This window comes from Vombatus ursinus, unplaced genomic scaffold (assembly GCF_900497805.2).
Source record: "Vombatus ursinus unplaced genomic scaffold, bare-nosed wombat genome assembly UNPS02014831.1, whole genome shotgun sequence".
NCBI classification, from domain to species: domain Eukaryota; kingdom Metazoa; phylum Chordata; class Mammalia; order Diprotodontia; family Vombatidae; genus Vombatus; species Vombatus ursinus.
This window is the reverse complement of record NW_020954609.1, coordinates 1,712,456-1,734,053: the sequence shown is the minus strand read 5'-3', so window position 1 is coordinate 1,734,053 and position 21,598 is coordinate 1,712,456. Positions and strand designations below refer to the sequence as shown.

The following is a 21,598-nucleotide window of genomic DNA, read 5'->3' as shown; positions in this document are numbered from 1 at the left end:
AGAGAAGGGGAAAGAGAAGCCATGGGAAATTTGAGAAAGGATGAAAAAGTTTGGAAAAGCTTCTGTGGAGAGTGGGATTGTGTGGCATCAGTGAGGGCCCAGTTGAGGTTATATAACATAAAATTATAGTGCACCCAGTCAGTTTCATGTTTTTCTCCACCTTTGTTCAGAAGCATGTATGTAGGAATGAAGATGGAAGATGGTGAGAGTGATCCAAGGAAGCTTGGCAGGGTGAAATTGGTAAAATGGTAAGGGACTCAGGATGGGAGAATGGTCTAGAGTTGAACTGGTTCACCAAGAGTTAGGCTTAGGTTTAAAGAAGAAGAGAGGAGGGAGTAGCTAGTACGAGAAAATAACCTGGTAGAGAATTGAAGGGTTGAGGGATTGGAGTTCACAGTATGGACAAAGAATAGAATTTGGTAAGGGAAGGCAGAGGGAGAGGTGGAAAGCCAAAAGATTGTGGTCAGATAAGGCTATCCTAAGGCTCTATCTTGGGCCCTTTTCTCTCTATATTCTCTCTGCTGATTGCCTCATGGTTCCCATGGGTTCAGTTATCATCTCTATGCAGCTGACTCCCAGATCTATGTTTCTAGCCCTGGATTTTCTTCTGAGCCCAGGCCTGCGGCAACAACTGTCTAGTGGACATTTTGAACCAGATGTCCAGTATACTTCTCAAATTCAATATGTCCAAAATAGAATTCATAATCTTTTCCCTGAAATCCACCCTTCTTCTGAATTTTCCTACCATCCACTGGAGAAGAAAATGGCAAACCACTCCAGTATCTTTGCCAAGAAAACCCCATGAACTATATTAAAATGATGAAAGAGATGACATTGGAAGATGATCCCCTCAGGTCAGAAGGTGTCCAGTATGCTACTGGGGAAGAGTAGAGGACAACCACAAGTAGCTCCAGTACAAATGAAGTGGCTGGGCCAAAGCCAAAAGGAAGCTCAGCTGTGGACGTCTGCTGATGAAAGGGAAGTCTGATGCTTTAAAGATCAATATTACATAGGAACCTGGAATGTAAGATCCATGAACCAACGTAAGCTGGATGTTGTCAAACAAGAGATGGAAAGATGAAAAATCAACATCTTGGGTGTCAGTGAATGTGAATGGATGGGAATGGGTAAACTTAATTCAGGTGATCACTTCATATACCACTGTGGGCAAGAATCCCTTAGAAGAAATGGAATAGCCCTCATAGTCAATAAAAGGGTGAGAAAAGCAGTACTGGGGTATAATCTTAAAAATGACCAAATGGGGGCAGCTAGGTGGCACAGTGGATAGAGCACCGGCCCTGAAGTCAGGAGGACTTGAGTTCAAATCCGGCCTCAGACCAAACACTTGACACTTACTAGCTGTGTGACCCTGGGCAAGACACTTAACCCCAATTGCCTAAAAAAAAATAGAAAAAGAAAAAAAAAGTAAAAAAAAATGACCAAATGATATCTGTTTGAATTTAAGGCAAACCATTCAACATCACAGTAATACAAGTCTGTGCTCCAACCATTGATGCCAAGGAAGCCAAAGTTGGTCAGTTCTACAATGTCTTCTAGAAATAACACATACATACACAAAGATGTCACATTCATCATAGGGGATTGGAATGCCAAAGTAGGAAATCAAAAGATAATTGGAATAACAGGCAAGTTTGGCCTTGGAGTACAAAATGAAGCAAGGCAGAGACTAATAGAATTTTGTCAAGATAACTCGCTGGTCATAACAAACACTCTTTTTCTTTTTTTATTTTTTATTTTGATTTATCAACAATCACTTCCATAAGCTTTTGAGTTTTAAATTTTTCTCCCCCTCCTTTCCTATCTCCCTCCTCAAGATGGCATGCAATCTGATATAGGCTATATATATATATATATATTCCTATTAAACATATTTTCACATTAGTGATGTTGTAAGGAAGAATTAGAACCAATAGGAGAAACCACAAGAAAGAGAAAACAAAACAAAAGAGAAGAAAAAAAGTATCAAATAGTATGTTTCAATTTGCATTCAAACTCCATAGTTCTTTCTTTGGATGTGGATAGCATTTTCTATCACGAGACCTTTGGAGATGTCTTAGATCCTTGCATTGCTGAGAAAGGCTAAGTCTATCAACGTTAGTCATCGCACAACATGGCTGTTACTGTGTACAATGTTCTCCTGGTTCTGCTCACTTCACTCAGCATCAATCCATGCAAATCTTTCCAGGTTTTTCTGAAGTCTGCTTGCTCATCATTTCTGGTTTTTTGGGGGCTAGGCAATGGGGTTAAGTTCCTTGCCCAGGGTCACACAGCTAGTAAGTGTTATGTGTCTGAGGCTGGATTTGAACTCAGGTCCTCCATGACTTCAGGGCCAGTGCTCGATCCACTGTGCCACCTAACTGCCCCCCTGCTCATCATTTCTTATAGCACAATAGTATTCCATTACATTCATATACTACAACTTGTTCAGCCATTCCCCAGTTGATGGGCATCCTCTCAATTTCCAATTCTTTGCCATCACAAAAAGATCTGCTATAAATATTTTTGGGGCAGCTAGGTGATGCAGTGGATAGAGCACTAGCCCTGAAGTCATGGAGGACCTGAGTTCAAATCCGGCATCAGACCAAACATTTGACACGTACTAGCTGTGTGACCTTGGGCAAGTCACTTAACCTCAATTGCCTTACAAAAAAAACAAACAAACAAAACAAACAAAAAAAAACAAATAAATATTTTTGTACATGTGGGTCCTTTTCCCATTTTTATGATCTCTTTGGTATACAGCCCTAGAAGTGCTATTGCTGAGTTAAAGGGTATGCACATTTTTATAGCCCTTTGGACATAGTTCCAAATTGCTCTCCAAAATGGTTGGATCATTTCACAACTCCACCAGCAATGCATTAGTGTTCCAATTTTCCCACATCTTCTCCAACATTTATCATTTTCCTGACAAATATTCTTTTTCAACAAAAGGCGACTCTACACATGGACAGCACCAGATGGTCAATATGACAATCAAATTGATTATATACTTTGCAACCACAAAAGTAGAGAAGTTCTATACAGTAAGTTAAAATAAGACCTAGAGCTGACTGGCTCAGATCATGAGTTTCTTACTGCAAAATTCAGACTTAAACTGAAGAAAGTAGGGAAAACCATCAGACCATATTAGGTATGACCTAAAACATCACTTATGAATATGAAGTGAGAGTGATGAATAGATTTAAGGGATTAGATTTAGTAGATAGAGTACCTGAAGAACAATGGACAGATGTTTACAATACTGTATAGGAGGCAGCAACAAAAAACATTCCAAAGAAAAAAGAAGAGCAAGAAAGCAAAAGGGCTATCTGATGAGACTTTTCAAATAGCTGAAGAAAGAAGGAAAACAAAATGTCAAGGAGAGGGAAAGATATATCCAAATGAATGCAGAATTTCAGAGAATAGCAAGGAGAGATAAGAAAGTTTTCTGAAATGAACAATGCAAAGGAATAGAAAGAAACAATAGAATGGGAAAGACTAGAGATCTCTTCAAGAAAATTAAGGATATTAAGGGAAAGTTTCATGCAAAAATGGGCATGATAACAAGCCACTGATGAACTCCCTAAGAAACATCACCAGGGCCAGATGGATTTACATACAAATTCTATCAAACATTTAAAGAATAATTAATTCCAATACTCTATAGACTATTTGGAAAAATAGTTGAAGAAGGAGTCTTACCAAATTCTTTTTATGATACAAATATGGTGCTGATACCAAAAATGGGCACGATAAAAAACAAAAATGGTAGAGATTTAACAGAAGCAGAAGAGATTAAGAAGAGGTGGCAAGAATACGCAAAAGAACTGTATAAGGAAAATCTTAACATCACCAATAACCACGATGGTGTGGTTACTGATCTAGAGCCAGACATCCTGGAGAATATAGTTAAGTGGGCCTTAGGAAGCATAGTTAACAATAAGACTAGTGAAGGTGATGGAATTCCAGCTGAGCTATTTAAAACCCTAAAAGATGATGCTGTTAAAGTGCTGCACTCCAGAAGCCAGCAAATTTGGAAAACACAACAGTGGCCACTGGATTGGAAAAGATCAATTTATATCCCAATCCTGAAGAAGGACAATGCCAAGCAATGTTCAAATTACCAAACAACTGTGCTCATTTCACATGCCAGCAAAGTCATGCTTAAGATTCTGCAAACTAGGCATCAGCAATATGTGAACCAAGAATTACCAGAAGAGTAGGCTGGTTTTCAAAGAGGCAGAGGAACTAGAGACCAAATTGCCAACATTCACTGGATTATGGAGAAAGCAGGAGAGTTCCAGAAAAACATCTACTTCTGCTTCATTGACTACACTTTGATTGTGTGGATTACAACAAAATGTGGCAAGTCCTCAAAGAGATGGGAATACCAGATTATCTTACTTGTCTCCTGAGGAACCTGTATGTGGGCCAAGAAGCAACAGTTAGAACCGAACATGGAACAACTAGCTGATTGGTTTAAGATTGGAGAAAGAGTACGACAAGGCTGTATAGTGTCACCTTATTTATTTAACTTATATGCAGAGTACATCATGTGAAATGCCAAGGTGGAAGAGTCAAAAGTTGGAATTAAGGTTTCTGGGAGAAATATCAACAATCTCAGACAGGCAGACAATACCACTCTGATGGCAGAAAGTGAAGAGTGCAGAAGCCTCTTGATGAGGGTGAAAGAGGAAAGTGTAAAAGCTGGCTTGAAGCTGAATGTAAAAAAAATTAAGATCTTGGCAACTGGTCCCATATTTCCTGGCAAATAGAGGGAGAAGACATGGAAGCAGGTTGATTCTTGGACTCAAAGATCACTGCAGATGGTGACTACAGCCATGAAATTAAAAGATGCTCCTACGAAGGAAAGCTGTGGCAAATCTGAATAGCATAGTAAAAAGTAAAGACATCACCTTGTGGACAAAGGCCTTTACCTTTACAATGGTCAAAGATATGGTTTTTCCAGTAGCAATGTGTGACTGTGAGAGCTGAACTATAAAAAACGAAAGCTGAGAACCACAGAATCAACCCTTTCAAATTGTGGTGCTGAAGAAGACTTTTGAGAGTCCATTGGACAAAAAGGAGGTAAAATCAATCAATACTTAAAGAAATTAATTCAGGCTATTCACTGGAAGGTCAAATACTGAAGCTGAAGCTTAAATACTTTGGCCACATAATGAGCAGACAAGACTCATTGGAAAAAAACCCTGATGTTGGGAAAGATTGAAGGCCAAAGGAAAAGGAGACAGCAGAGGATGAGCTGGATAGATAGTGTCATGGAAACAACTAACATGAACTTGAACAGACTTTGAGAGATAGTGGAAGATAGAAGGGCCTGGCATGCTGTGGTCCATGGGATCATGAAGAGTCAGACACAACCGAAAAACAACAACCATCCTTCCAGTCAACCAGGTTCTCAGCCTCAACGTTTTCCTCAACTTTCCCCTCTCCCACATACCACAGATACAGTCAGTGCCCTCATCTCTCCTCATCTGGAGGCAACTGCCTTCTAATTGGTTTCCTTGCCTCAAGTCTCTCTCTTTTACAATTCATACACACAATTACAATTTTACACACAAAGTTGTTTTTCTGTTGCACACCATGTCACTCCCCTGCTCAAAAAGTTCTAGTGGCTCCTGGTGGTTGCCTTTCAGATTAAAAGAATTCTTCTGGTGAGTATTTAAAGCCCTTTACAATCTAGTTCTGGTTTATTATATATCATTCCCCTTTAGGCACTCTATGAGCCAGTTTCTTTTTCTCTATCTCCCATTTTCATGCTTTGCATCCCTGAAATGTATTCTTTCTTCACCTTGGCCACGTAGACACTTGAGTTTCCTTCCAAGCTCAGCTCAGGTGCTGCCTTCCACATCTTCCCCTCCCCCAAGCAGCCAGGGCTACCCATAAAAAATGCCTTGTATTTATTAATTTTGTAGATGTCCTGTATACCTTTCCAGAGGTCCACGTTGTCTCACTTAATAGAATGTCAGCTCCTAAAGAGCAGGAACTACATCCTTTTTGTCTCTAAACTCCCTCTACCCAGCACAGTGCCTCTCACATACTAGATGTTTACTACTTATTTATTGATTGGTTATTGTTGTACATAAAACTCTGTAGAAATCTTCAAATGCTACCAAAATGTTGGCCATTAGTATTCTTGTTGAACTCTGGTCAGCTGCTGGGGGGTTGAGGGGGTGGGGTCTCAACTCTGGGAATCAGTCCAAGGGATGTCTACCTTGGCTCTAGGGCTTTCTCCTGACTGATTTCTATTCCTGAGATCTAGAGCCGCCTCTTCCTTTTTGGTCCCTGGGCCTGCTTGATTCCTCACGTTGTGTGTGAGGCTGATTCATAACATGTCTTTCTGTGATAGCAAAATTATATTTGTCTAGGAGTAATCTGAGAGTCCTGATTCACTTAATGTTTGTTGATTTATTGCTTGCCACATACTTGTCTCTAACAGTAACCTTACCAACTGTAACCCTGAGAAAATCTTTTGGTCTCCATTGCCTTTTCAGGTATCAATGGCTATGTGTTCAACAGCTTACACCTGGCTGCCTGCTTGCACGAGGTGGCTTACTGGCACATACTCAGTGTTGGAGCCCAGACCGATTTCCTGTCTGTCTTCTTCTCTGGCTACACCTTCAAGCACAATATGGTCTTTGAGGACACGCTTACCCTCTTCCCATTTTCAGGAGATACTGTCTACATGACCATGGATAACCCCGGTCAGTTACTCAGAATAGTGACCACTGGCCACACCACTGTATCCCTGGGTGTGTCTACATTGTAGCAAACCTTCGGGCCAAGACTAAAACCCAAATCAATGGATTTGGAGAAATAGGAAGTAGTGCTTAATGACCACACCCAAATCAAGCATTGAGTTTCCACATCTGGGAGGAAAAAACAAAGCTCAGGAGAGATCAATTAGGCCAAAACTCTCTTTTTGCAAATGTGAAGACTGAGTCTTAGAAAGATGAAGTATGTGGAAACTAGAGTAGCCTTAGTTTGTGCATAGAGACCAAAGGCACTAAGCTTGTCCTACTTGGCCTCAAAGGGCAGCAGTAGGAGTGATAGAAGGATATGTGTGAGAGTGTGTGTGTGTATGTGTGTGTGTGTGTATGAGAGAGAGAGAGAGAGAGAGAGCACCTCCACTGTCCAGATGGGGCTAAAAAGATGAAGACAAGTGGCAGGCCCCAGGTCAGTCCAGGTCTCATGCCCTGGGGCTTGTCAACACTCACACTAAACTGTAACCTTTTCAGCTATTTCAGCTTTTTCAAACAATGCCAGTGAGTCAGTGGAGTGGAGCTATCACTTGATTTTGTTACTTTGGGACCTACTAAGATAGATGACAGTTCCCCGTAGAGATCTCATCTTTGTGGGCAGCTAAGCCTAGGCTCTTCAAGTCTCTCTAAATGAAGGGCCAAGCACTGGTGTGTTCTGCTGAGCTGGCAGGCCTTGAGGGTGAGCTCCAGGCCAGACTGGAGGTGTACCATCTGTGACCCAGTCACAGAAATCCCTTCCCCCACCCTGCTTGCTGTCCCTGGAAGAAAGACTAAGAAAAAGGCAAAGAGGGAAGCCCGAGGAACAAGAAGGAACCAGCTGTATTCCTAGCTCCCTTTTCTAGACCTCCTCAGATGAGGAACATGCCCCCAGGTCTCAGTCAGCCAGTCATCTTAGTTCCCTGTGTTTTCCCAGCAAGGCTCCAGGGGGCTGGTGCCCCTCTGCTGCCACCAAAGGTCCAGCTCTCTTATTTTATCTCAGCTCAAACCAAGAGAGGCCTTGATCTCAATAAAGGTAGTTCATTCTAGCAATCTCTAGGAAGGCAAGCTGGAAATCAGGGTCATGTTGAGGAGCCAGCTTCCCCTACATGCCTACTGCTTCTCTCTCCACTTGTTTCTTATTTGGAAGCCATATCTGTTTCTCCTCAAAGAACCTCTGGCACCAACCATGCACTCAATGCTCAGCACTCCCTCCAGCAGTCTGGAGTTCCATACAAACCACTCCAGGCTTGAGTGAAAGCCTAGTTAGGTTTGCATTTGGGATTTCTATTTCTCCTCTCTAATCCCTGGGAAGACAAGGTGGTACAGACAAGGTGGCAAAGGATTCACTTGACTACTGAGGAGCTGTACGATCTGGTGTGAGTCACTCCCCCACCCCCACCCACCCATCTGGGAAATGTGCATAGCCATCCCTGAGCCAATGACTTCACAGGGTTGGTATAAAGATTAAAGGAGAAAAAGGAGGAGAAGGGGCTATGAGAACATCTCTTTGGGGTTCTGATCTAGGACCTTGAGTTGGTTGGGGGTGGGGGGTGGTGAGGAGGACAGTCCTTACCGAGCCCCAGGGAAATACATTCTATGAAGGGCCAAGGAAAAGGGGCCATCGAGGGCTACATGTAACTAAAAAACAAAACTTGGTTGTCTTGAGGGCTTTCATTTTTACTTTTGAGGTATAGAAATAAAAAAGTTTCAGCTCATATGATCTAAAAATGACAAACAAGAACCAAACCTGTGTTCAATCAGTCTAACAAAGATAGAAACTGGGTTAGAGAAAACCCAGGAGAGAAAACTCTCCTTACCAATATAGGTCAACACCTCTTCGGCAGTTTCTAGCTCTGGAGAGCTGTCTAGAGTGATGAAAGGGGAAGAAACTTGCCCAAGGTCGTGCTGCCTGTATGTATCAGAGGAAGGACTTAAACCCTAGTTGTTCTGGTTCCAAAGCCAACCCTCTATCCACTAATCCAGCAATGTCAAACTCAAATAGAAACAGGGGACATGAAACCATAGAGAAGATTCCCTGTAGCAGGGCTGCAGGGTGACTTAGTTTGAAAATGTAGTATTATCTCTATTTTATTATTTAATATTAGCTAATATATATTATATGTTATATATTATATATTATGTATAAAATGACATTCTAAAGCATTATGTTATGTTCTGTTAAATATTTCCTGACTCTATTTTAATTTGATTCTGCTGCATTGGGGAGTGTCAGAAGTGGCATGTGGCCCCTGGGCTGTTTGACATCTCTGACCTAATCCATACAGATACTTTGAAATCCTTTAAATACAACAAATATTCTTAAAATACATTGGAATTCCACATTATGGCCAGTTTAACAAGACAAGAGAAGAGAGGAAAGGGAAGGAAGAAGGGAAAAGGGAGAAAGTGGGAAAAAAGCAGAAGGGAAAGGGGAGAAATAATACCAGTCACAGAGTGAGGACACATAGTAGAGTGTGGGTGTAGATGCTGGACTCAGGGTCTGGAAGAGCCATCCCTCCTCAGACACTTCATAGCTGTGTGACCTTGGAAAGTCAGGTCACCTCTCAGGGCCTCAGTTTCTTCACCTGTGAAATGGGGCTAATTCTTCCTGGAATGTTTATGTCCAAGGTGCTGTAAAATTCAAGTGAGATAGTCTCTGTAAAGTACTTTGCCAACTTTAAAGCAGTTGGCACCATGCCAACTCTACCTCTCCTGATTCCAAGCTTTTACCTGAGAATGCTGGGAAAAGATACCATCACGTGGCCTCAGAAAAGAGGAAATGCTAGCACAGGCATATCAGAGCAGCATCCTGGGCCAGACTGGGCTGGGCTGGGCTAGGCTAGCCTTCGCTTCCTAATAAGCTGTTGCTCTTCTTCCCTTGTCTCTAGGTACCTGGATGCTAGGCTGCCACAACCCTGAATTTAGGAACAGAGGCATGACGGCCTTGTTGAAGGTTGCAACTTGCGCCAGGAACACTGAGGATTCTCAGGAGTACTATGATGAGCTACCAGCTGACTTGTTGAGGAAAGATAGATTCCTGGAGCCCAGAAGCTTAAGGAGCATTCAGCATCGGTACCCATGCCCCAACAAGCTGCCCTCCCCAAGCACCATGGCATCCAAATCTGACCCTGTGAAAGTCTACTCCCACCACCAGAAGGAGAGCCAGGGGCCCACGTCACAAAACTTGATGCCTGGTGATACACCAGTGCTTTCTAAGCACTGCCTGGCTGACCTAGGTAATCTATTCCAACTGGCTCTGGAAAATACAACCTATGAGCCTCTTCCTATGAACTATCTCCCTGGGCCAAGAGAGCAAAGTAACCAGAGCCCAGGCAGGGTACAAAAGCTCAGGAAGCCAACTGAATCCCTTAGTTTAAATGAGACATTCCGGCACTATGGGATTGGGTCACCAATTCCACTTATACGGCCTGGCCTCCACCCCAAAAGCAGTAAGCCCACATGGGGGCGTTTGCAAGCCCCGATCAGAGTAGCCATGAGGAAGGAGGATTCTGAGTTTCCCAGGTCCTCCGAGAACATAACTCTTTCAGCAGTCCTTTTAACCTCTAACCTGATGGCAGCAGCCCTAAGAGAGACTACTTCACAGATCCCTTTTGTTCAATGGAAAGAGACAGGGTCCTTGTCAAGACATCCAGAAACCCTTGGAGGCCCAAAGGGCCCTCCCCTCACTGAGAAAGCTACACCCATACAGCTGAGGGACCCTAACCCTCCTGACTCCAAGGCTTTAGAAGCGGCTTCAAAGGATGAAAAAGTAGTTTCCCTAGAAAGCAAAATGTCTCCCCTGCTGAGGGATGGAGAATTCCAAGAAATGAGTGCTCAAGAAGCCAGAGCAGCTCATGAAGGAAAGGCCTTCAAAGGGATTTCTTTGGTCAGATCAAATATGGCAGCTGGTGGCTCTGTAAGCCCTCCCAGGTTCCCTGTGGATGGGCCAGTGGTCCTGTATGAAAACCGGTTGTCGGTCAGGAAAGATATTGTGTTGGTAAAAGATACAGAGCCTCATGAAACACCTTCTCAGGGTAACAGCAGCACTCTCCCAGGTAGGAATGTAACTGTTCCCATGCCCCATCATCTGCCAACCGATGAGATGGCCCTGAGAAAAGAGCTCATGGACCCCCCAAGAAAAATACGCTCTGTCCCACTGGCTGTAGACAGTATGAAGACTGCATCACCTCACCAGGAAGACTCAGCTTTCTTTAGGAAAGTGTCACCACCAGATTTAGTGAATGGTAAAAGGGCAAAGGAGAGAAAGGACCCCCAGGTCCCTGAGACAGAGATTGCCTTGGAGCATCCCATGACAACAGGCTTAGTACTTGAGCTTTGGGATAGGAAGAATCCTTTCTCAGAAAAGAGTACAGTGGCACCAGCAGAAAAGACATTTACAAATGATCCTGACCTCAGAGGAATGAGACTTAAGGACAACAGCAAGAATGTGTGGCCTCCTCAGATAGTCACTATACAGGAGACTTATACCCCAAGACAAAGACCACAGTTTCAAGAAGTGATGGAAAGGACGGAAACACCTGACTCAGAGAATACAGCCTCACCTCCACCCTACTTGGTGGCCGACAGAAAGAAGCTTCTTAAAGCCCTTGTCTTGTCAAGCATCAAGGAGAACGATACGTTGGAAGGAGGAAGTGAAAATACACTCGAACTAGTCTTACCAAACTCGCAACTATTGACCAATACATTAAGTAGTCCAACAAGTGATGCAAGGCTTCAGAAGACTCATTTATATGCCAGGGAAGGAACAATACTTCAAAAGAATGTGAAGGAAATAAACTCAGAGAGTTATACTTTAGACAATCACAGTGAGCAAAGAGTGGATAGAGACCCAAGTCCAAGTCAGAGGAGCCCTTCCCAGATGGGCCTACTGCTGGAAAAGCTGGAAAGAGGGAATGAGTTTGGAGACAATGCCACAGTAATCCAATGGTCAAAAATAAGACAATTTATACTCCAAGGTAACATGCTCAAGCCAGACTCTAGAGAGGTACAGAAAGCTGCCACTTCCCATCCTCTCTTGACCTACTGGCCTGAGAGTAGCCAAGGGGCCTCTAGGCCAGATGATTCCACATTATCTTCTCAAAAGGCTCAGTTGTTTCCATCCCCAAGCCCTACCCAGTTGGTTTTGTCCTCTTCTTACACTGACTCTTCTCAACTCCAGTCAACAGACCATATTAACAACCTCAAAGAAAGAAGCCATGCAACTCAAGAAGGCAGTTGGGCTATGTACACAATCAAAGAAAGTGATGTTGCATTAAACACCCTCAACTTAGAGCTTTCAGAAGGCCAAGAGGTGGGTAGTGCCCAGGGAGAGATGACCTCTCTTCAAAGACATCCTGGTAAGCCTGCACATCAAGAAGGCCTGCCTGACTTAGACACCAGGTCAGAGACACAGGTGGCTCCTCGTTCAAGTATCACTGACCACCCGTATCACTTAGCAGAGGCCATTTCTCTTAGATCTCAGGCAGCTACTGAATCTAGTAAAGGGATGAGGTCAGAGGAAGTGGCCTTAATAAAATGGGAAGTCAAAGCTTTAGCAAGGCCTTTCCCTAAGGAAATATATCCTTTTTTCTGGGCTAGCCGTATTGCCAACCAGATGTTCACAGGAGAAGAATGGAAATCCCAAGATCATCAGCCAGAAGATCAAACTTTTCCCAAAACAGATACTATTCCCCACCTAAGCCTACTCAAGAGAGAGGAGAAAGTAACAGAAGGAAAAAGTCAGGAACAAGCAGAGCCCCCTCCCACCTTGGGCCTCAATTCTTCTGAGAGCCCTCAACAACCATTTGCATTGAATTTCCTTCCAGAGGAAACAGTCCTGACTTCTGTCCAGTTAGAGACAGAAAAAGACAGCTATGATGACAGCAGCCTGGACATCCAAATGGAAGATTTTGATATCTATGAAGATAGTGAGAGCCAGGGGCCTCGCAGTTTCCAGAAACGAACTCGCCACTACTTCATTGCTGCCCAGGAAAAAATCTGGGACTATGGGCTGAACAAATCTCCCCATTTCCTAGGAGGCCGGTAAGGTTCCCCAAATGTTATAAAACCCATTTGGTTTTCCCTTTGTTCTGCTAGAGGGTCTTTTGGCCAGGCTGACCATTGGTTGAGGACTCTTCCGATTCAAAAGTAAGAGTTTGAGTACTTTGATGCTCACCAGGGGAGATAAGTGCAGAGCTGTAAGACAGGGAGTTGAAACAAGTGAGGGTGGGTTTGACTGCATAAAACTTAAAAGCTCCTATACAAACAAAATTAACACAAGAAGAAGGGAAGTGGCCAAATGGAAAAAAAAAATCTTTGTATCAAATTTCTCCAAAAAGAGTTTTGTATCCAAGATATACAATTAATATATACACACATATATACATAATATATATCTATAAATATCTATAACATATATATTATGTATATCTCTACAACATTCACACACACACACACACACACGCACATACACACACACATATATAACCAAAAGCCATTCTCAAATAGATAAGTGGTCAAAGGAAATGAACAAACAATTCTCAAAAGAAGAATTGAAAACTATTAACAACCATATGAAACAATGCCCCCAATCACTAATAAGAGAAATGCAAATCAAAACAACCCTGACATTTTACCTTATACTCAGCAAATTGGCAAAGAGGACAAAAGATGGCAATAAGTTAATGTTGGAGGGGTTGTGGGTTAATAGGCACACTAATGCTGTGAATCAGTACAACCATTCTGCAAAGCAATTTGCAATTATGCAAAAGTGACTAAAATGTCTATACCCTTTGACCCAGAGATTCCACTATCAGAAACCAAGGAGTAAAAAGAAGGTTCTTTATTCACCAACTGTGGTGGCAAAGCCCTGGAAACAAAGTAGTTGTCCATTGACTGAGAAAGGGCTGAACAAACCATGGTGCTAGAATGGTACTGGAAGATTACTGGGCTGTGAGAAATGACAAATATGATGAACACAGAGAAGCATGATGCCAGGTGAAGGAAGCAGAGCATGGAAAACAATATGGACAATGACGACAACAATGGAAATGGAAGGAACCACCACAGAACAATCAACAGTGAATGCTGGGAAATGCCAAGAACAAGCCAGACCCAAAAGAAGAGACATGAGAAGGCATCTGTTTCCACTCCTCTGTTGATGTTGAGAGAGGTGGGGGTTCACAGGTGTGGAATACTGCATATTGCAAATGTCAGATTTTTTTTCAATGTATTGATCAATTTTGCTGATTTTTTCTTTATCCTCTTTTTTTCTTTTCTTTCTTTTTGTTTTTAAAAAATGTGTTATAAGGGATGGCTCTCTGGAATTGGGGAGGAATAAGGAGGGGAAAATTTAGACAATATAAAAACAAAAGATAGTAATAACAATTAAAAAAAAGAAGTGAGGGTAGAAGTGAGTGATTAGGCAGAGGGCTGCAAATAGATTCATTTCATTCTACCTCTCAACTATGGGAAGGTGGAGATCTGAACTAATAGTACTTTGTATGAGAATGGCATAGGGGCTGTAGGTAGCCAAGCCAACAGTAGTAATAGGCATCAAGAAAACTAATGTGATTTTAGGTTGCATTAAGAAAGGCGTGGTGTCCAATTCTAGACAGGCATCCTCTGTCCTGTCAGCCCACATCTGGATGATTGTGTTCAGTTCTGGGCACCACATTTTAGAGAGGACATGAGAATGTCCAGAAGAAGCAACCAAGATGGCGACGATCTTTGTGTCTGTGCCGTATGAGGATTGGTTGAAAGAATTAGGATTATTTACCCTGAAAAAAAAATGATTCAGGGGGACATGGTAGCTGCCTTCAACTGTCTGATCTGTCATGTGAGCAAGAGATTAACCTTGTTCTGCAGGGCCCCAAAAGACAAAACTAAGAATAGGGAGGAAGAGGAATTTCAGAGACAGAGTACAGCGTAAGGGAGAAGTGTCAAAGAGCTGGAGCTGGGCAAATGTCCAAAAAAGCCATAGGCCTATGGCCTTGACTTCAATTCCAGGCAAAATCCTAGAATGTATTAGTAAGAGAGATTATGAACATTTGAAAAAGGAAGGCATGGTCACTAAGACAAGCATGACCAGAACTGGTCATGTCAGATTTAGTCCATTTCCTTTTTTGGGTTTTTTTTGGTTTTTTTTTTTTGAGACAATAGAGGTTAAGTGACTTGCTAGTAAGTGTCTGTGGCTGGATTTGAACTCAGGTCCTCCTGACTCCAGGCTGATTCATTACACTGTCTAGCTACCCCTCCCTTTCCTTTTGTGACTGGGTTACTACCCTGGGCAATCATGTGAATGCTGGAGATGTGGCATACCTGGTTTCAAGCAAGGCATTTGAAAAAATGGCATGAAAGCTGTCATGTCTAACACCTAATCCAGGTCCTTGCATGGAAAGACATTTGAGAAATGTCATTGAATTGAATTGAGTTAAAATGTACGACCAGAAAAGGAGGTAGTGAAGAGGAACAGCTGGACAACCTGAGAACTATGCCAGCACCCATGGTACAGTCAAGGACCCAGAGGGAGTGCAATGGAGAACCTCTGTGGACAACAACACCGAGAATTGCCCAGGGTGAGAGAGAATGAAATGGCTGGCTATCTGGACTCTGGAGAGAGTGGCCACATGAGTGACATTACAGATCCATGTGAGTATCAAGACTGGTGTCCGAAACAAGGAAATGATGGTCCCACTTGTCCTCTGACTTGTCAGGCCACTCCCAAACTGTTCTGTTAAGTCATGGCTGTGATAGTTTAGGAAAGACTGGCCAGCAGCCAGAGGAGAGTGATCAGGATGGTGGAAGGCTTCACATTTATGACCAGGAAAGAAGGTGGACTGGCTATGTTCCCCAAATAAGACAGCCAGGATATGTGCTGATTCCCAGGAAATGTGAAACAGCCCAGGAGAAGGCTTCTAGATGGTTGCATCCTCAAAGGAAGACAGTGAACAAAGAATTGCTTTAACCAGCACCACACCCATGCGCTCTCCAGATCTCCTGTAGCTTTGCAGTAGTCATTTGGCTATTTCTCCCTACTGGAAGGGACAGTGGTATGGGAATTACTTAGGACAAGAAATCACATGGGCCTCTGTTACAACGAGGCATATTCAGAATGTCTGCCCTTGACCAGAGAAAACCAGACTGAGCCGGTAGCCCCATCCTTAGCTGGTTCTCTATCAGTGGAGTGCAGGATTTGAGGCTATCCACATGTGTTTCTATGCCGTTTTTGTTATTTAGTTCTATGGTTTTGAAGAATGGATATTATTTTAAAGTGTGCTAGTAAATGTTTAACAACAGGCTCTCCGGGGGGGGAAATGTGTGTGTGTGTATACACACACGCACATACACACAAACAGAACACACTTTTAAATTTAATCTGCCTTATTAACATTTTCTCTATCACTTTCTTAAGTCTAGACAATCAACAATAAATCAGGCCCTGATTTATTGCATTTGCTGATTTTTGAGGTATAAATGCTCACACTGAAAATTTAACAATCGGCTCTTGAGCCAGTTTGAGCTGGCTCCAGTGCATCCCTGAAAGAAATGAGCAAAAGTTCTTGCTCTTAAAGAGCATACTTTAATGACTGCTACAGATATGTCTTTAAATTCAGTTTTATTTTCAGTTTCAGATTCTCGCCCTTCTACCTCCCCTCCCCTTCCAATGAGAAGGCAAGAAAAACAAAATTACAAATATACATAGTCAAGTCAAAAAAATTCATACATTAGCCATGCCTCTCCCACCCCCCCACCCACCTGAAAAAGAAAAGAAATTAGGAAGACCTGAGTTCAAATCCACCCTTAGATTTTTACTAATTGTTTGACCTTGGGCAAATTACCTCACCTCTGTCTGCTTTGGTTTCCTCAACTGTGCAAATTAGCACAAAGGTATGTTATACAACTGAAGAACTTGACTTTTCCCTGAGCGGAACTGAAACTTCAAGGTTTACAGTTACTTTCTCATTTTGTCAAGTAAACCACTTCCAATTTCCAATATAAGTTTGAAAATGCATTGTCTATTTCAGTTCCTTGTAGGTGACTTTGCTTCTAATTTACCTGCACAAATAAAGTCTTCCAAATCATTCAAAAAAACCACAATTGTCCACTCTCAAAATGATATCTCTAATCTTTCCAAATTATTTACTATTGTGATTTTCACAAGTCTCTTTCTTTCTTTTCAATCTGGAAAGGAAAAGGAAGACCTGTACTAGGCAGTTTTTAAGTACCAACTACAAAACTACTTGCTTTTCCCCCTTTTGCTTTTGGAATCGCTAGAAACAAAATCTTTAAACTGGCTTCAATTCCATTTAGGATGGAACTAGTTGCTGAGATCATCTCCTTCCCTCACAAAATAGCAACTTTTTTTTTTCCTTTTTTCCGCTCTCCAGGGAAGGTGATAGAGGGGGTCTAGGTTCTGTTTATATGTAAATTTCACAACTACTTTGAACAATCCTAAGTAGCTACACCCCCAAAACTCACTGAACTATTTCAACAATTCAAACACATTTGAAAACATTCAAGTCGCAGTCCCATAATAATGTGAAAATAAATATTAAACAGACTACACTTCAGTCACAGATTTGGTCTTGAATTAGTTTGCAATGTCATAAGTTTCTGCGAATGGGAAAAGGATCTCTTTTGCCTCACCCCTCCCTCTCCCCTCCCAACTTGGCCAAAATTAGGAACATGGAGATGAGACCATGTGCTTTGAAAGCTTTGAAGCTTTGAGCTAAGTCCTTACTCTTTTTCACCCTTTTTCCTTTGGCTGATCAGGCCACAGGAAAAAGTCAGACCACAGACAATGCTGCATACACCCTATATTGATGGTGTCAAAGAAACAGGAGCCTCTAATGTGCACATAAGGATCTTTGATGGCAACATATTGACTTGTTTTTCAAATGTAATGTTATCACTGTTGTATTGTATTTTTATTTATTTTGTTAAATATTTCCCAATGACATTTTAACATGGTTCAGGCCTCATTGTGCGGGGCAGGGCACAGCATGTTCGACACCTCTGTGCTATGTTGCATAAAGCAAACACAAACACAACACTGCTCAATCTGAAGGAAGATCTGTAGGGCATAAGAATCCAGGGCAGGGAGAGGGAGACTTTCTGGGCTGTAGGTAGAGGTTGGGGACAGGGGAGGTTGTCAGGATCCTTCAGTGTTGCAGTCATTTCCTGCCTGCTCTTAGTTTTTTCTTTCTCCTGAGAATCTTTTAACTGAACCGTAATACACTTCTGCTTTCTCTTTTTGATTTCTTCTTCCCAAAGATACCAATAGTCCATCTGCCTAGGATGGGCAACTTCCATAAACCCTCAAAAATAGATTAATTTGTCAGAATCAAAACTCCTGTTGTTTGGCCATTGCTGACTAAGATTGTTACGAGTATATCCAATTAAGATGTGGCAGAGGGCCACTTAACCCTAAGCTTTAGAGACAGATCTGGAAGTTTCCCAGGGTGAGAGAAAATTTTGACCACATTGGCCAAAGGGGAGCCAGAATATCGGCTTATTTTGTTGGTTAAGCATGATTCAGTCTATCCTCTGGCTGAATCGGGCTCCTTAGAGCCTCTGGGGAAGTTTTTATCCTTTCACGTAGCAGAGTCTATCTTTCAGCTCAGAAATCAGACAGGCATCTCAGAACTAGATAGATCTCTTGTTTAGTAGCCTGGGAAATACCAAAATAGCAGGACACAAGGTTCAGATTTCTCATAGTCCTAGCCCAGATGGCCACAAAGAGAAGAAAGGAGGCTCTCTCATTGGAGCATGAGGTTTCTCCCAAGTTACAGCAAGCTACTTGTCTGCAAATAAGTTGCACTTGCCCAAGTCAAATAGCCCTAGTTCTGGACAACTAACCTGGTTCCTAATTAAGACCACAATAAGCGCAAGAGTTCTGCGAAAGTGAGCCAGAGAGATGAAATTCCTGCCAACGCCTCTGACAGCAAGGCTGCTGTATAAGAAATACACCAAAGGGCCCAGTCTTTACCAAAAACTAGCCGGGAGCTGCTGTCTTAAATACCAGCCTAATTTTTAAGAGGTCTCCTCAAGTTATATTCTAGCCAGCCTCACACAATATAAAGAATTTGAGGAAAATGACTCATTGCCCAATGGAACGTCAGAGATGTTTGAGTCCCAGGAGGCTGATGCAGGTAAGAAATCTGACCCAGTAGGTGTCTCAGCCATCCTGACATCTAAGAATCTCCTCCTGTACCAAATTTTTGGGCAACTCTTCAACCCAGATGTCCTAAGATCCCCCAGAGAATAATTTCTTCTGCCTTTGACTGGAGGTTAATAAATCAGGAGCTATGTTAGAAGAGCAAAAAGTTTAATTGGCAATAGGTGAAGGTCAGTTGCCAGGTGGATAACAATACCCCAAACAAAGGGAGATACACACACATATGGATAGGGTTTGTTGTTTTTGTTTTTTTGTTTGGTTTTTTTTACAACCTTAGGGCAATATTAGGAGGCAGCTAGGTGGATAGAGCACTGGGCCTGGAGTCAGGAAGACCTGAGTTCAAATCCGGCCTGAGATACTTACTAGCTGTGTGACCCTGGGCAAACCACTTTAGCTCTGTTTGCCTTAATCCACTGGAGAAGGAAATGTCCAACCACTTCAGTATCTTTGCCAAGAAAAGCCCATGGACAGCACTGGCATGCTATGGTCCACAGGGTCACAAAGCATGGGACATGACTGAACAACTGAACAACAGCAACACCAGGGCAATGCTATGTACAGCAAAAGGAAACTGTCATGGGAGGCTACTCAGACACTTTCCTTACTTGGGAGATTAAGTAATGGGGACAGGATGTCAGGTGATTTGGGGGAGTTAGAATATTTGGCATTCGAATAATGTGGCCAACCCACTGGAGTTATGCTCTCTGTAGTAGGGTTTGAATGCTGGAGAAAGGACCTCAGTGTCCAGTACCTCCAGTACCTTATCTTGCCAGGTGATCTTCAGAATCTTCCTAAGACAATGCCGGAAGGTGAGGTGAAACAAAGTATGGGTCAATTCTCTGCCGCTTGTGCTAATTTTGGCCTAACAACACCAAGAAAACAGGTTCTCCATCAGCCAGCACCACACCATCCTTACGTGGAACCATTAGTTATAGCAAATGGAGAAGTTTTGAATCCTGTGCATAAGTTCACTTAACTTGGCAATATTCTTTCCAGGGATGTACACATTGATATTCAGGGCCCATTCTCTTTCACCCCAAAATCCTCACCTCTCAAATTTACCAGTTCCTGTTGAAAGTGGTTCTTCTAGTCTCTCAGGTTTGTACCCTTGGCATTATCTTCAACTTCTCACTCTTCCTCATTCAATCCATTGACAAATCCTGCATTTTTATCTCTATAACATCCTGGTAATATGTCCCCTTTTCTCTACTTACAGAGTCACCCCTTTGCTTCAGGCCTTTATCTCCTCCCACTAGGAATGCAATAGCCTCCAATAGGTCTCTTGGCTTGAAGTCTTTCCCCACTCTAGTATTCCTCCACACAGATGACAAAGTGATTTTCTTAAAATGCAGATTTGACTATGCCACTCCCCTATTTGATAAACAATGGTTTTCTATTGCCTCCAGGATAAAATAGAAACGACTATTTGGCTTTTATGACCTTTACAATCTGGAGCCAACCTTTCTAGCCTCAATATAAATTACTGTCTACACCCTATGATCCAGCCAAACTGGCCTTCTCTAGATTCCTCGTCCACAACAATTCATCTCTCATCTTATCTCTTTGCATAGTCTTTTATCTCTTTGCGCCCTCTGGCCTCACACTGGGAATGCCCTTCTTTTTCACCTTTGCTTCATGGAGTCCCTTACCTCCTTAAAGACACAGCTGAAGCACCACCTTCTGCTTGGGGCCTTCCCTCATTCCTGCTGCTCCTTCCCAACTGCTATTGCCCTCCCCTCCCCCCACCCCCTTCCCTACATACCTTGTATATAACTCCATTATATTTATTTTTTATATATTCGTTCAGAACATGCTTCTCTGTGGTACACGTCTCTCCTGGTAGACTGTCAACTCCTTGAGGGCAGGGATTGTTTCATTCTTTGTATTTGTATTCTTAGCACCTAGCATAGAGCTTGTCACATAGTAGTCACTTAATAAATAATGGACTATTGGTTGGTTGCTGGTGCATTTTGATCAGCTAAGGCTACCTGTGTGGTATCCAACAGTCAAAATAAGATGGAAAAATTAATTCCTAAGTAGCTGTGAGGGAGAACCCTGAAACTTCTCAGTTGTGGTTGTTCCTTTTGACAGTGTGACAAGTGGATGTGGGTCTAAGGGCAGTCTTCCCAAAGAGTCTTGGGACTGTGCCATCCAAGGGCTAAAAGCAGGTTTGGAGGCTGTAAGCTGACCTTCTGTAATAAAAGAGAAGCTTCTAGGAAGATGAATATCAAAGTTGATTTCCCACACTTTGTATCAAATGGGGAAGCTGCCCCAAGGCCATTGCCCTCCTGTGGCCCATCTGGATCCTTCTCCAGGCCACAGCCACTAACTGCAGGTGTCTCCTACAGCTCTGTCTTAGAACCTCCTCTCTTCTCTCTCTATACTACTTTACTCAGTGATTTCATCAGCTCCCATGGATTCAATGATCATCTCTTTGCTGATGATTCTCAAGTCTCCTCTGACCTTCAGTCTCCCATCTCCAACCACCTTTCAGACATCTTAAACTCAACATGTCCAAAACAGAACTCATTATCTTTCCTCATTTATCAAACCATTCCCTCTTCCAAATGTTCCTATTACTTTTGAGGTCACCACCATCCCCCCAGTCCCCCAGGCTCACAATCTAGGAGCACTGAACAACCCACTGTAATGGCCCCAT

The 21,598-nt window shown here is 42.6% G+C and overlaps 1 protein-coding gene across 2 annotated transcripts in view; it reads left to right on the top strand.

Moving 5' to 3' along the window:
- F8 (coagulation factor VIII) overlaps positions 1-21,598 on the top strand; it is a 103,364-nt gene that overhangs the window by 50,570 nt on the left and 31,196 nt on the right. For both annotated transcript variants that reach the window (XM_027838931.1, XM_027838933.1), the window contains 2 exons: positions 6,516-6,725; positions 9,650-12,803. In XM_027838931.1, coding sequence (XP_027694732.1) covers positions 6,516-6,725; positions 9,650-12,803 — 3,364 coding nt within the window. The remainder of the gene's footprint in view (positions 1-6,515; positions 6,726-9,649; positions 12,804-21,598) is intronic.